At 40.5% G+C, this 16477-nt stretch overlaps 1 protein-coding gene across 1 annotated transcript in view; it reads left to right on the forward strand.

The window, feature by feature from the left end:
- LOC144524760 (connector enhancer of kinase suppressor of ras 2) overlaps nt 1-16477 on the forward strand; it is a 69916-nt gene that overhangs the window by 12470 nt on the left and 40969 nt on the right. Inside the window, exons 2-5 of the mRNA XM_078261223.1 lie at nt 3004-3167; nt 9247-9449; nt 11903-11990; nt 13287-13328. Of these exons, the coding sequence (XP_078117349.1) occupies nt 3004-3167; nt 9247-9449; nt 11903-11990; nt 13287-13328 (497 nt within the window). The remainder of the gene's footprint in view (nt 1-3003; nt 3168-9246; nt 9450-11902; nt 11991-13286; nt 13329-16477) is intronic.

Here is a 16477-nt window from a genome sequence, read left to right on the forward strand (position 1 = left end):
CAGAATGTTCTTTTATTCTGCAGTTTGACAGTAATTTCTAACGGAAAAAGAACATAAATAAACTACTTTAACGTAGATTTTCTTCAGGGCTTTATTACGTGGTATCGGATCGGTGCATTAACTCCAGTACTTCCCGATACCGATACCAGAGTTTTAGGCAGTAACGGAGCCAGTATCGGAACATCTCTAATTCAAATTTGTGTAGCAGAACTTTTCATTAATAATGAATCATCTCAAAACCCCTCAGATTTATCGTGTGGCCCTTTGGATGGGGCCCTGCTCCTAGGTTAGGAGCCATACCTATCTCTGAAACTAGCTCTACCCAAAAAACCAATACAAATAACTGAAAAAAAGCCAGATTCTTTAATTCAAAGGCAGAATGAGAAGGATTTTTCGGTTGTGGTTTGTAAACACAACATTCAAAGTTGGCCCCATTCTTTCCATTTGCCAACCCCAGGTTCTCTCTGGTTTGGAACAGGCTTTGTCTGCTTTTTTCGGTGCTGTCTGCCATTTTCGTAGTTTCCTCTTGGATCCATTCATGCTTACAATCTGGCACGTAGTCACGTCAGAAAAATCCCGAACACAGCTAAATAAGAAAATGCAGGCAGAGGACAGGGTCTCTGCAGATACAGACACCGCTACACACACTTCTAGTGGGTCATAAGTGATGATTGAGAGGGATTATTTTCATATGAGCCTACACATTGATTTTTTATAGGAAAATCCTACTTATTGTGCCTTAAAGTAAAAGGACCAATGCCAAAAAAAACAAAATACATTACAAGAAAAAGTCTTGCAGTGAAAATGTTACTTAAGTGAAAAGTATTCTTAGCTAAATATATCCTGCGATAAGTATTCAATGCAAGAAAATGGCCTGTTTAAACTGTATTTGTAGTTTTACCTGATTATAATACCAAATTAGATGTGAAAACAAGTCATCACATGCACCTATTTGTAGTTTTCCCATCCTTCATCTACAAACGTGACGTCATAACAGCCTTGCATGAAATAATGCAGTATTATGTATGTATGTGGAACAGATACTGAGATGTGGGATATGAGGGTTTGTCCATGGGAAATGCATCCCATTAAACAATTTCTACTTGTGGTGTTACAGAGCAGAGCCTCTTACTGACGTGTTAGATTTACAATTGCTCTTCTGTGCTGTATGTGACAAGATTGTTTGTCCGTGTCACTCAGAGCAAGAGGAGGATTATATTTTGCCTGTTATGTCCCATGGCATACCAAGAGCAAGATGCCTCTTGCTCATACTTTGTGTGTGTAAGAGTGACTGTGTTAAGGTGCTACCACACTGTCTGCTCCCTGTCAGCATCGCTTCCCTTGGGCATCAGTGTTTTCCTCACAGCTCCACTCGGCTTTAACGACGTGCCTCCACAGAGGCGTCAAGACCCTGAATAACAACAGCAGTTGTAATTGTATTTGTATGTGTGATTGTGTTGGAGGTGTGTGTTTACGGAGTGACAGAGTGCACTGTTTGTGTGTCTCCGTGGTTTCATAAGTGTGTATGTGTGCATGGATTTGCTTCCTCTAATGCATTGTTTTTGCTCTGTGTGTGCTCATTTTTGGAGCAGGCTTGTTCATTAGGTCCGTGGGGAGGTGTGCTTTCTATTGACTTTGTTTGGTTCAAAGCCTGAGGCTCATACTGATCAATAATATCCTGGACCCACCACGGCTATGTGCATCTGATTGGCTCTCTGCACGGCAGGCGGCCACAGTTTAACAGCGGAAAGTCATACGTCAATATGTTACTCACATATCTGGGTATATTTTGGACACACCCTTAAAGGGGTATTTCAGTATTGTTCAACCAGGACCCTATTTTCCCATGGATTTGTGTCTAAGTGACTAATGTGAACAAGAATCTTTGAAATTGGTCCAGTGCGAGAACGCTGTAACCGGCAGCCGCCAACCGGGCTACAGTTTAACCCTATTGAAAAATTACACACCATCCATTTCCAACCACTAAAAGTGCTTTTTTCAGATTGTTATTATTATCAATTTATATAATTTATATATTATTATAAGTGTCTGAGAATGCAACTCTGCAAACACTAAAAATGCATTGCTATTTACATGCAAAATAGCATGTAAAAAGCAGTGACATCAAAGGAAATGTTATTACAGCATGGTGTGCAATCATCATCAGATGTTGGAAAGCCAAACCAACAGTTGTGTTTTGTAAGTGACAGTTAGTAAGTTGCCAATAAAGCATTGATGACATTTCTGGCTTTAGGCTGGTGTTCAGCTTCAGCTTCTATTTGGCAGATTTTTGCATTGAGTTTCTGTGTGGGTGTCCGCACTCGTGCCTGAATTCTGTGTTGCAGCTAAGTGGACCAGGATTCAGTGTACAATATGACAGACAGGGACTCAAATTTGTATTTCTATCAGTCTGTAATACATATGTCCTACTCATTTTTATATTTTTGTCTCTGGGAGGGGGCACAATGCCTCACTTCTGCTGCATAGTTCGGCTCGACTTACCTCGACTCAACTCCCTTTTGGTACCAGGTGCTTTTCTCTATTTTGCAATGTTTTTTAAATCTGGGGCGAGTGAATAAAAACATTGCAGCCGTTAATGACGGTAGCGTGGCTATTTAAAGGCATACTATGTAACTTTTCTCTCTTCGGTCCCCCTACAGAATGTCTCATTGGAACTACAGCCGCGCAAGCTGTAGTTCCAATGAGACATCCTGAAACTAGTGACGGTTCTCTGTGACCAATCAATGGTCTGCAGTGTTTTAACTCCATCTCCTAGTAGCTCAGCTTACTTGGAACCCAGCAGACCAACCAAAAAGGTACCAGGTAGCATGGATGCTATCCACAACTGCTAATGGAAAACCAAAAAAGAGTTATGCCATACCATGCAGTCGAAATGCATCATTATTATACCAAATAGAATATTTTTTTGGCTAAGGCTTCTACACAGTGTTAGCACATCAACATCAGCACTGGCTAATCTGTGTCTGTCTGTGCTCTCCTCAGGTCTGGATGACTGTCTCCAGCAGTACGTGAAGAGTTTCGAGCGGGAGCAGATGGGGGGTGAGCAGCTGCTGCACATCACCCATCAGGAGCTGGAGGAGCTGGGTGTCACCAGAATAGGACATCAGGAGCTCATCCTGGAAGCTGTTGACCTCCTCTGTGCCCTGGTCAGTCAGCCTCTGTTACTTACTGACACTCTTTCTCTCAATCGATAATACTTTGAAGGGTGTAATATATACGCACATATGCAGGTCTTGGTGTGTTATTATCAGTGGTGGAAGAAGTATTCAGATTAGGGCTGTCAGCATTAACGCGTTAATCATTTATTTTATTATTATTTATTTATTATTTATCGCGATGCGATTAAGGGCCGAGCATAATGCATTAATTTTTTTTAATCGTATTAATCGCATGCTGCCATTTATTAATTTATTTTCACTTCACTCAGCTTTGCGTCATGCCTAACAGGATACTATTTTGCCGTACTTCCTCGTAACACATCCTGCTGCTGCAGGAATAGCAACGCGGATTTCGGTGCCTCATTCTGGTGCCACTGATATGTCTGCTCTTCTCTCTGCTGCTCTGAAACAGACGTTACAGGAAACAGAAACACCGCTGCACGTGACGCTAGTTAACACTATACTCAACAGCAGCTAACGTTAGCCTACCGCTAGCTAGTTAACACTATACTCGACAGCAGCTAACGTTAGCCTACCGCTAGCTAGTTAACACTATACTCGACAGCAGCTAACGTTAGCCTACCGCTAGCTAGTTAACACTATACTCAACAGCAGCTAACGTTAGCCTACCGCTAGCTAGTTAACACTATACTCGACAGCAGCTAACGTTAGCCTACCGCTAGCTAGTTAACACTATACTCGACAGCAGCTAACGTTAGCCTACCGCTAGCTAGTTAACACTATACTCGACAGCAGCTAACGTTAGCCTTCCGCTAGCTAGTAGCTGGATTAAACACGGTTTCAACGCTGACAGCTAACACTAACACTAACACTTTTTTTTAACTTTCTTAAAAAGTATCGGTTCAGGCACCATTAAGGCACCGGTACCGTTTTAAAAGTACCGCTATAGCACCGGTATCCAAACCAAACAATACCCAACCCTAATATTGACTCTAGATTCAAATGTGTGACTAGATTAAATATATAATAAACAAATACTAATCTTAAAATCATTCATAAAGTCATTTTCTTTGCATTCATTTGATTCCCAATCAAGATCCACTGGTTAGAATTGCTTTCCATTGTTAATATGTACTTAAAAACTGTTCTGAAATGCAAAATAATAGAATTTTAATCATGTGATAAAACGTGATTAATCGCGATTAACTATAGAAATTCAACGATTAATCGCGATTAAGAAAATGTAATCGTTTAACAGCCCTAATTCAGATCCTTTACTCAAGGACAAGTACTAATACCACACTGTAAAAATACTCTGTTATCTGATATATATTATGCTATTGTACAGTTTTATTTAGGCAAAGTTTTTGTACAGCTGCTCGTCATTAGGCAATATTTGACATTTAAGAATCTTGTCCTCTTTTGTGAAATGAAACAAGATTTTCATTAAACATAAGATATCAAATAAAATACTGTCAGGTACTGTATTGCCACTACTCACAGGTAGAACGATTGGTTGTTGTTTACCCCCCTCCCACCAGTTATTGATATTGGCTTAAGAAATGGCCAGAAAAATCCTCCATCATTTGGGCCCTGCTTTGTGTACTGCCTCGGTCACTGCTGACTGTATGTGCAGTGGCCCTGTGCTCAAGATTAGAGAATTAGGGGGAATTAAGTGCTACTCTACCAGAGAGAGAAAGAGAGAGAGATGAAGGGAGAGTGAGAGGGAAAGAGAGGAAGAGGAAGAGAGAGAGTATGTAGAAAGAGTATGCAGGATGCACCTTATCTCCCAGGCACACATGGCTGGATTTGTTGGGGCTGTTTAAATGTGTGTGTGTGTGTGTGTGTGTGTGTGTGTGTGTGTGTGTGTGTGTGTGTGTGTGTGTGTGTGCGCGTGCACGCGCTAATCAGCACCTCTTCTCATTCAAACGTTCCAGCATGGGAATGAGTGTCCCAGAGCAGCAATCACCATTTGTCCTGAAACTGGACACACACCACACACATAGAGGGATGCCAGGTAGACAACATGTATCACTAAAACTACTGGTGTAAGTTTATCACAAATTGGGTCTTACTTTTTGTCATTCCTATCAGATATAATAACACTGTGCTCACCCAGTGAATTACTGAGATCTGGGAACACATCGGCATCTGGGGAGTAAACTTTGACCTATACCAAACTTGCCATACTGTAGGTATGCACACATACAGTTTTCATCTGCAAAGAGGTGTTATTACAGGCATTTTGGCTATGCTAAACTGTTGGCTGGTTTACAATTTGTCTGATCATGCCACTGCTCATTTCTTGCCCCGTTGGACTTTGTTGTAGCAAAGTTGTCGTGTTTTCCAAGATCTCAGCAATTACTTTGTTGAGTAAAATGTTTTCATAATCAATAGAAATAAAGGCTAAGACTACAAAATACCCAAGTTATAATAAATCAAAATTATCCTTTAAGATAGCTGCAGAATAGCAATTCTCAACTGACCTACCTCTCATTAGCTGTACTCTCAAGGTAACTAAGACACAGCTTTATTGTACCTGTAGACACTGAATATTTGGAAGGACGATTCACTGTCGTCAGCAATATAATCCATCATAAGAAACAAAACCCTGTTCCCCTGGCTCAACTGTTATGACTTTCTGGTCTTTCTGCAGTAAAAAAATGGAGCTTCTGTGGCCCTGGATCAATGCAAGTTTCAAATGCTGACTGAGCTTTCACTCTTGCTGTAAATGTGGAAAAGTCCCTTCTTTTATGCCTATGCAATCGAGTTTTTGCCCCCAGCATCTATGCTAAGTACTGTAGGTTTCTGTGGGTGCAGTGACTTTTCAGCAAGATGTGCTGGGAAATGAGCATAATTTAAGAATAAAATGACTGCTCATCTCAAAATCTGAATTGAAAGACAATCATTGTATTGAAGTGACATAAAAGGTGTTGAGCAAATGAAAACATGTATTTAAATTCAATTGAACTCAGAACAAAAATACAGCAGAGGGCCGCAAGTACACCTTTTCTTTTCAAAGTCAGCTATACGAGCCAGGCCCCAGTTTCACACGGATTTATTGATTATTGCAATATTTAATTGCAAGTCAATAACAATTTCCCATTGTCACATACTTAGACAGTTGACATACTGTGTACAGCTAGTATTTTTCATCATCAAATGATAAGAAACCACTCAGTTAATGTGCATTATCTTTTTAAAACTTTTAGTAGTAGACAATTGAATGATTCTTTGTATCTTGTAGATTGTGTCTAACTGCCACCGAGCAGAGTCCCGGTGAACTCTCACTATCAAATCTGTCACACAAATTGTAACTTTATTCCGGACCCTCTGGGTCAGATGATGAGGTTAAGATTAGCTTTTTTTATATTAATTGTGGTGCCCCCCCAAGCTTCTATTTTAGAGCCACTTCTTCTTTTAATTTATAGTGTGTCATACTAGAGCTCACTTTATTTCCTTTTAAGGTTGAACAATCAGTGTAATTTGAATAACACAAGAAATGCTATTCAATTAGCTTGGAACAAAATCCATTCAGTCTCTATGCCTTTCTTTTCTTCTTCACTGCCAGAGGAAGGTCAGAGAGACACCCTGTACAGTTCAACACACACACACACACACACACACACACACACACACACACAGAAACACATTCAAATCTACCAGAAATTTAGAATGTTGTAATCAAGCTGACCTTCATATATTTGGACTTGGCGAGGAAGATGGAGCCTCTGGAAGAAAACCTACGCAAACAGACAGGATGTTCTGCCTGTATGCCAAAAACATCTTACAAACAACTTAAGTCTTCAAAAAACTAACAACTTTGAAACTTAAAATATCTTGGCATAATCCATAATAATAATCAGGCAGCTTTATTATGTTTGGAACTATGTCCCAGTTCTGCTTTTGTTCTGCTTTTGTTCTGAGAAAGTGATTCATGCCGTCAACGCAGATGAGTCAGCTCTCTATGTTATTTCCTTTTCAGTGCTACGCTGTGTGACTCCAAATTGATTTTAAAATCCTGGTTATGTGAAAGTTAATGAATATGCAGCCATAATTTATACTTCTAGTTTCTTAATGTCCCATATTAGAAAGCATAGATGAATGTTGAATGTTATCTTTGGGTTTGCCCCTATAGTCTGTACGGTAGCATCCCCCATTACTGTCTGACCCCTCCACTCACCCCTAACTGTATCCTTTGCCCTTTATTTAATTTGCTTGTATGTTTGTCTCTGAGTGATTTTAGTCTTACTGTTCTTGCCCTTTTTTATGTTTTTGGTTAATGGTCTTGTAATTGTTTGTTTTTTTGTCTAGTTGTTGATTGCTCAGGGGTAACACAATCTGAATTAAAACACTTTGTTTTAAACAGTCCCATAAAAAAGGTCATTACAAACAAATGAAACCAGCTTCATACTTAGTATTTGTTTTTAAGAAGCTGAAACATCCCTTGTTTTGTAATTCCAGCTCCTCATTTTACTGTAAATAGATGTTTCATGCACTGGTTTCATTTTGAATTGTAGAAAATTGTAGCTGGTTTTGGGGTAAACCTGCAGTAAAAATCTAAGCAGTGAACCCAGATCTTCCAAGCTGAGAGCAACTCACACACAATCAATATTCTCTTGATGAATAGAGGTTACATACTCTAGATGTTGGTGTGAATGTTTGATTGCGATCCTCTGAACAATGGTAGAAATATCAGCATAGAGGAGAGGCCACTGCACACATGGCTGCTATGGCAACCACATCGACATGAAGGTGGAGAGAAGCGGGGTGGGTTGCTTAATGGCATCGCCCTCTTACTGTATTGATTTGACACGCACAGGCACACACTTGCACGTACTGCTCAAATAATTTCTCTCTTTCTCCATACACACACACACACACACACACACACACACACACATTCAGAGAATCAACACAGGACATTATTCCTCCGCTTTGTCTCAGCACTCCCCTGGAGAGAGCCGCACACAGCTTTAGATTGAATCATAGGACAGGCTAATTACAACTGTGCAAACATGTGCACGCCAAGTTCATGTATACATCTACATTACCACCGAATACAGAAGATTATACAGAACACAGTGCATGCATGACCCAGTTTCAGTGAGATGCATAGCGGGGTGCTCTCTCTTCCTCTCTCTCCCTCTTGTCTTCTGCCTCTTTAGTTCCTCAATTGCCTCAATTCTCTCTCTCTCTCTCTGCTGCCACTGTGAAACCCTCTCTCCTTTGTAGTCACTGTGGTCGTGACTGTGTAGAATAGATCTTGAGGCAGAGGAGGAATAGATACGTCTAGCTGAGCCTGTGCATCTCACTATACAAGGGTGTGTGTGTGTGTGTGTGTGTGTGTGTGTGTGTAGCCTTTGTGTCAGCAGGAATCAGGCTCTGTCAGGCAGGAAGTGACTGGAGGTGCCTTGGGATGCTGAGCGCAATGTGGCTCAGTGGGTCTGTATGTGTGTGTGTGTGTGTGTGTGTGTGTGTGTGTGTGTGTGTGTGTGTGTGTGTGTGTTTATTTAAAAGGGTCACAGTGCAGTAATGGGCTACTCGACCAGCTTGGTGTTCTTGTATCAGTGTGCATAGTGCGACTGATATATGAAAATGCTAATGTCTATTCAGAGAAAGTAGTTCTAATTTCAGTTCATTCCACTCAGAATAACCCACAGTCAATACTTTTTCTGCTCAACCTATAAAACTTGGAAAGGTTATCCTTATTAAGACAGATACAAGTACATTGTGTGTAACTTATGTTGCATTTATTCCAGTGGTTTCACATTACTCGTCATGTTTTTATAAACCTGTAGTTCAACATTTTGGGAAATCTCGTGCTTGCTGAGAGAGGGATAATCTGTTTTGTGGTATAACTTTTTTTTCTTTCTAACTCTCCGAAATATTCTAAAATGGTAAACTATTTCTTTAACCCTTTATCAAGTAACCCACAAGTTACCTCAATCCAATGATGTCGGCGCAGACAGCGTAACAAAAGCAGCATGTTAGCAGAGCAACAGCAGTCTTAATACTCAAGACACAAGATTGAGGCACAGTATTGAATGGATGACAAATATTTGTGATTCTACTTTTAAAATGAATCCCTCTGTTTGTCCTCCAGAACTACGGCCTAGAGACAGAGAACCTGCGGACTCTGTCCCACAAGCTGAACGCTTCAGCGAAGAACCTCCAGAACTTCATCCTGGGCCGGCGGAGGGGCGGACACTACGATGGACGAGCTTCCCGGAGGCTACCCAATGATTTCCTAACCTCGGTGGTGGATCTGATTGGTGCAGCCAAGAACCTGCTAGCCTGGCTCGACAGGTAGCGACCACACTGTGAAAAGAATTAGGGAATTTGACGTGTGATTTTTTGACAACATCCCCAGTTTTCAACAGTAAAGATGATAACAAAAAACTCAATATAGAAATGATATGCTAATGTACCAGCAACTATACCTGTTTTCAGAAATGAGTAAGTTAAAGGTCCCAAAAAAAATTTCACTTGATGAAGTTTTTTACCATTAATATGCGTTTCCCCAGCCTGCCTATGGTCCCCAGTGGCCAGAAATGGTGATAGGTGTAAACCGAGCCCTGGGTATCCTGCTCTGCCTTTGAGGCAGTAACAGAGGCTGACTGACCAGGGCACAGAGGAGCTCGACAGCTTCCAGGCTGAATTTCGGGAAAGAGACTTCAGATACAGTATTAGGGAACCACTAAGGTCTATATAAAAGAGACTTCAGATACAGTATTAGGGGACCACTAAGGTCTATATAAAAGAGACTTCAGATACAGTATTAGGGGACCACTAAGGTCTATATAAAAGAGACTTCAGACACAGTATTAGGGGACCACTGAGGCCTATATAAAAGAGACTTCAGATACAGTATTGGGGGACCACTAAGGCCTATATAAAAGAGACTTCAGATACAGTATTGGGGGACCACTAAGGTCTATATAAAAGCATCCAAAGAGCAACATGTCATGGAACCTTTAAGGATATAGACCATTGTAGAGTTGACAATTGGTGCTTTCACAAAAAATGTACACAATGTGATTCCTAAAAAAGAATAATCAGTAATGTTGATATAAGGGACTGACATTATTTAATTAAGGGGCCACCGGAGGAGTTTTGTGGCCTCTAACCTAAAAAGACTTGACCCTCCCCTCGTCAGTAATAACTTTCCTATGACCCTCCAAAATGATTTGAAAAAGAGGCATGACCCTACCCTTGTGTGCAATTTTGCACTTAGCAAAGAAGTACAGATACCATTTGATATTTACAGCCCTGATGTACAGGAGTTAACCTCTGCATTCTCATCTTATACATCCCACTCCTCTGTTACGGTGTGGGGGCTATTTCAGTAGATTTACTCACTGACATTGTTGTGGAAACACAATAAGCATGGAAACTAAATGCACACTTCCTGCATTACTGCATTACTTCAAATACTAAGTTACTCCTCTAGTAAACTAGTATTCACAAGAAAAAACAATGCAATTACCCGTTTGAGCCACCAGGGGGGCAGTGCTCCTCCTGCCCCCCCAGCAAACTCTGTGTATACGGTCAGACCCATCTGCTAGGGTAACAAGACTGAGAGCTACATGGATAAATATGTACCAAACAAGCCACTTTGAAATTTTGCTCTTTTCATGAATAAAAAAGTTGGGTGACCCCCCCCCCCCCGCCCCAGACTAAAAAATGTTGGATGACCCTCCCCTCAGCAAAGAATAAAAAGACATGACCCTCCCCTATTTTCCTGCGGTGGTCCATTCCATAAATACCACAAGTGTGTGAAAGCAAATAACAGAACAGCTAAAACAGTCTGGTACGTTCAGAAAATGACATCACTTTACTGTAATACAGCCTGTAAAACCAGGAAAAGACAGCACTCATAACATTGTCATATTACCATATTGTGATATACAAAATTTAAGAAGATATCTAGTCTCATATACCGATGTCGATATGATATCAATATATTGCCCAGCCCTACTTTGAGTAATCGATAGGACTAGAAAAGCGCTATAAAAATAATCCATTTAACAAAAACAGGAACACCTTACAATCTCCCTCTGACACAAAGTTCCTTTAAAAATGGAATAATAAACTTTACAGAGTATGTTTGTATTGTTAGGCTGCATTACATTATCAGATGTTCCTGTTATTCTTACGCTTCATACAGTAACATAATCCGTAGATAGTTAAGAAAGGTTATTTTTTATGTTGGTATGGTGAAGTTAGATCAGCTGATGAAACCATATGAAACAGAGAACACATACAGATAAAGCAATGTTGAGTTTTAGTACATATCTGGGTTGTGTAGCCTCATGGCCATGTCATAAAAGCAAATATTGTTGTTTGTCTTTATCACTTGCTCATGTGCTCTGAGAAGAGCAAAGACTATCTTTTATTGCTCTCCCTGCCCTATCACAGATTTTATAATCCCGCTGTGCGCAAATAAACGAACGAAAGAAAATAAAAACACCAATATAGCAAAATGACTTCCTCAAAACAGAAAGTAACTATTGTTTTTAATAAAATGGCCAAATATCCTTTGCTCACATTCAGTTAACTGTGACTTTGAGACCCGTTTCACTCTGAAAAGAAGAAAAAAGACACTACTCCAAACAGGAGCATTTAATGAAAAACAATAACAACATGTAGAATAAGATTATGACCAGTTCACTTATCCAATGTTTCTAAAGTTCACCATATTATTAAGGTCTCCGATGCATTTGTAAGACTTTGAATCTATTTTTTTTTGTCTGCTTCAGGTCTCCATTCGCCAGTGTGACAGAGTATTCATTACTGAAGAACAACATTGTGCAGCTCTGCCTTGAACTAACCACCATCGTACAACAGGTGCTTCCACACACACTCACAAACACGCACAGGATGCATGCATCTGCATCACACAATCCATCATGTCAGTACACTGATACAATAAAGGTCATAATTTCCAATTGTTAGTGCGAAACTAAAGTGGGTTTGGATTAGGAGCATCAATAAGGATGCAGCTTGTGCTGGTCAATAGCTAATTTCTATAGATTTGACTATGAGTGAAGCATATGCCCACTGCCACAGGCTCTTTGCAGCATGGCTGATGGGACGAGTAGCCCTCAGTAGCAGCCTTAGGCAAAGTACTCATTGACTCACTGTTACACCACATCCTCTCTGCTTAACTTGTGGGCCCTGGTGGAGAATGAACTTGGGGTATCACATCCCTTCATTTCCTGTCCTCCTTCTGCTCCCCCCTCTGGCTCACTCCCTCGTGTAGATTCACCAAGTTTAGGCGCACAAATGCACTTTTAAAAAACTAAAACTGGAGGCGCATTCACACACACACACACACACACACACACACACACACACACACACACACACACACACACACACACACACACACACACACACACACTCTGACACTGTAGAATTCTCATTGTTTTGGACAGAAAGTATGTCTGCTCTCCTGGACTCCATCCACATCCTCCCTGTAAGAGCCTGCTCACAGTGTGTGAGAGTGTGTTTGTACGTGTGCCCGGAGTGAGTCCTGGAGCCGAGCAGATAACACCCATCCCCTCTTACAAGGGCCACAGGAGAGGGGGAGGGGGGAAGGGGCCACAGTAGGTCCACAATGGGCCAAATGAACATGTGGCTGCCAGGGTGCAGCGGGACAGACAAAGGTGGCAGCACCGCCCGCACTAATGCATCAAAAAGATGAATTATCTGCTACCATACACATCTGGTGGATTCAGTGGGCTGCTTTCCCAGAAATAGATTAACTATCAGCTATCGTTAAATAACAATCTGTCATGTTCAAATAATGTAGTTTCTAAATCCTGCGGAGGCTCGTGAAGCCCAAGGCAACGTCCAGAACTGGTCAATCCAATGTTTTAGTCTGCCGAGATTATAAAGTAATATGCATAATGTGCAAGGTTTAAAATGAAATAGCTGACTGCTGATGTTCTCCATTGAAAAATAAGTAATCTGTCTTTCCTCCTGTTTCCCGTCTCATTTGTCTTATTTCCTTCTTTCCTGGTTGTTCTATTTGGAGGAGGGCGATATTGGAGCTCGTGTGCGGATGTTGGCATAGATGCTTTTCTCCAGCTCATGTTTTCTTCTTCTCTCCCTTTTATTTGTCATTTTCTCGTTTTACAGGATTGCACTGTGTATGAGACAGAGAATAAGATTCTCCATGTGGTAAGTTTCTGCTTAAAAATGTCAAATTCATATAAAAATATCAATAATGATTTACAGTGTTTGGCCTGTTTCCACCACAGAAAGCAGGGAAGAGGCACAATGACATACTCAACAATGATGGCTGTTAAATGGATAGATAAAAATAGTTACAACAAGACTGTTATGATAGTGTTGATTTAGTAGTCTGATTTTATTTCAGCATCCTACCCTCTCCGGTTGCCTCACACATGACCTTGGAAAGAGTTATATTCAACATACTTAGATTTAGATTCAGAAAGATTTATTGTTTGTCATGAAATACAGTGCAAAAAAAAAACAACTAATAATAAATAGTTTACACAGGATACAAATTATATATATATGTGTGCAATAAGGTACTTGTGCTGCACAGAATCTCCCTTTTCTGAAACAAGTCTAGCAAAGTCTTGTTAAAGGAATAGTTCAGATTTTTGGAAAATACGCTTATTCGCTCTCTTGCCAGTGGTTGGATGAGAAGTTCAATAACATTCTGTTATCTCTATGTTAAATAGGAAGATACAGCCAGCAGTTAGTTAGCTTAGCTTAGATAAGGATTGAAAACAAGGGGAAACAGCTAGCCTGGCTCTATCTACCTAGCAGCACCTTTAAAGCTCATTAATTAACACGGAATATCAAATTATTTTCCCCATACAAATCCATATAAAAACCAAAGTGTAAAAACAGGATCAGTTGCCGGGCAACCAGGAGCAACTCCAGGAAGTTTCCGCTCTGGGGCCAAAAACAGTACATAACCTCGTATAAAACCACAAGTTGTGATTTTTACACGTCAGGTTTTGTACAGATTAAACATAGAGACATAACATGTTAATTACATGTGAACTAATTTGTTGAGGTGCAGAAGAAGGATTGATTTACCTTTTGTACAGAACAATGCCAGCTGTTTTCCAGTGTTTCCAGTCTTTGTGCTCGGTGAGAAAGAATACTAAAAGGTGGAACCATTCCTTTAATCAAGTTTAATCTCTGCTGGTAGACAATTGTTTTGCAATTTCTGGTTCTGATAACACAGTTGTGGTGATTCTGAAAAAGCTGAAAGATTTCTGTATGTGTGTGTTTGCACATTGTTGTCTGCATGGGAGTGTGTTTGTGTGTGTGTGTGTGTGTGTGTGTGTGTGTGTGTGTGTGTGTGTGTGTGTGTGTGTGTGTGTGTTTTGTGGGAATTTGTGGAACAAAACTGCAAGTTTAAGTGCAAGCGAGCCTGAGGCCTTTTGAAAGCTCCAGTTTAGCTTCTGTGTGTGTGTGTGTGTGTGTGTGTGTGTGTGTGTGTGTGTGTGTGTGTGTGTGTGTGTGTGTGTGTGTGTGTGTGTGTGTGCGCGCGTGGGTGACGGAGAACTGTCCACGTGTGAAAGCGAGTGAGCAGCTAGTGTCTGATCCGGGCTGACAGTTGAATCGGGACACTTCCTGCTGCTATTCATGGTCAGGTGGAGGAAACCAAATAAAATGTTGGCAGGGGGAGTTCCCTGAAAAAATATCTGGCCATTTTATGCCAAGAAATAAATCCTACATCAGATGTTCGGCCAGTATACAGTATAGATGCAATTGTGATATATATTTCTATAAACAAAAGCAACCATAAGTGTGTGTTTGAGATGTCGGTCTCCCCGTGGTGCCATGCCTTCACTGTCAAAGTGACTCAGACCTTAGCCTTCTGCTTGTCGTTTACCTCTGTTGTTACAGGCCTGTTAATGACACAGGACAGTGACATCAGGCAAATTCAAATATTTAAATGGCTCTGCACATGTGTGCACACACAAACACACACACACAACCCTGGGTGCCAGACAAAAGGCTACACATGACTAATTCTGTTGTGTGTGGGAGGTATATGTGTGAAATAGGGAGACAGAGTGAAGGGAGAGAGAGAGAGTGTGTGTGAGAGAGAGAGAGAGAGAGAGAGGAGAGAAGGAGGAGGAGGGGTTTGTTTTTAGATGCTGCTTTCTTGCTGATGATTGTTTAATACTGGATGTGTTTTAGAAATTAATAAAATGCAAGTGACACTGCCACTAAACCATAAACATTGGACAGCCACACATAGGATGAAGAAGAGGATGCACAGTTAAGATCTACTTTACCTCTCAATTTTAAAACAGGACAGTACAACAAACAGACCAACTAAATAAAAAATAATAACCGAATGTGTATATGCATACACTATGTATACATATACACTCACAAGTCCAAATAAATGAAATACAATAAAATAAAGGTTGCTCTTCTATAAGACACGACAAAACAAGTTCAGTCACTAAGTGAACATCAACAATGTATCAAAAGTCAAGAAAAAGATGCAAAAAAAAGTAAGCATTTGAACTTTGAAGACATTCTTGGTAGGTAAGACAAAAATTGTTGCCACATTTTGTCAAAGGTTGCAGAGTTGAGAGACATTGTATCGTACGTTCTCCATATGTAGCTGGATGTCTCTCAAAATGTCAACATGTACCATGTACCAACACTACCATGCTATATTGAACAGTCTTAAGGCAATATATTGTTTACTAGGATAAAAAACAAATAGTTTTTTCTTCCCTTGTTTAAATCGATCATGGACAAAGACCGAGCTACAAAACATTTCAGTTAGCCAGTTAATGAGCATAAGCTGTGTTTGTCTCTCTTTCCTCTGCTATTCAGTGGACTATCTATTTCGCATTTTTCATATAGACATACATTTCATCAAATGAATCTAGCCAATGTATGTAAGGATGAATGTCTTTCTTTTGGTTTGCATATGTGTCAGAGGAAAATGTTCAGAACAGGCTGATTGCTTAGCCTCCGGTAATTTCTCGAGAACCGCTCATCCAAACATCTTACAACAACTACACCTCCAATGACATAGTTGCATCTTAATTCGCTAACAGCTAGCGACCAGGCTATTCCCTGGAACAAAGGCGTTCATTCCCGAAAGTTACACGCTAATGCTTGAATATTTGAGTTTGCTACAATGTAACAACTCAGTCACTCTTTCATCATCTGTTCTTGAATGTACTGTAGCGCGCGACAGAGAGCGAGTTGTACCCAGCATGCCATTCGGCAGTGTAACAGTTAATAGGGGTCCCCTCTCAATTCGCAACACTAATAGTTACAATAATGAGTTTGTACATAACGCATTACTAATA

The sequence above is a fragment of the Sander vitreus genome, chromosome 10 (genome assembly GCF_031162955.1).
Source record: "Sander vitreus isolate 19-12246 chromosome 10, sanVit1, whole genome shotgun sequence".
Lineage (NCBI taxonomy): Eukaryota > Metazoa > Chordata > Actinopteri > Perciformes > Percidae > Sander > Sander vitreus.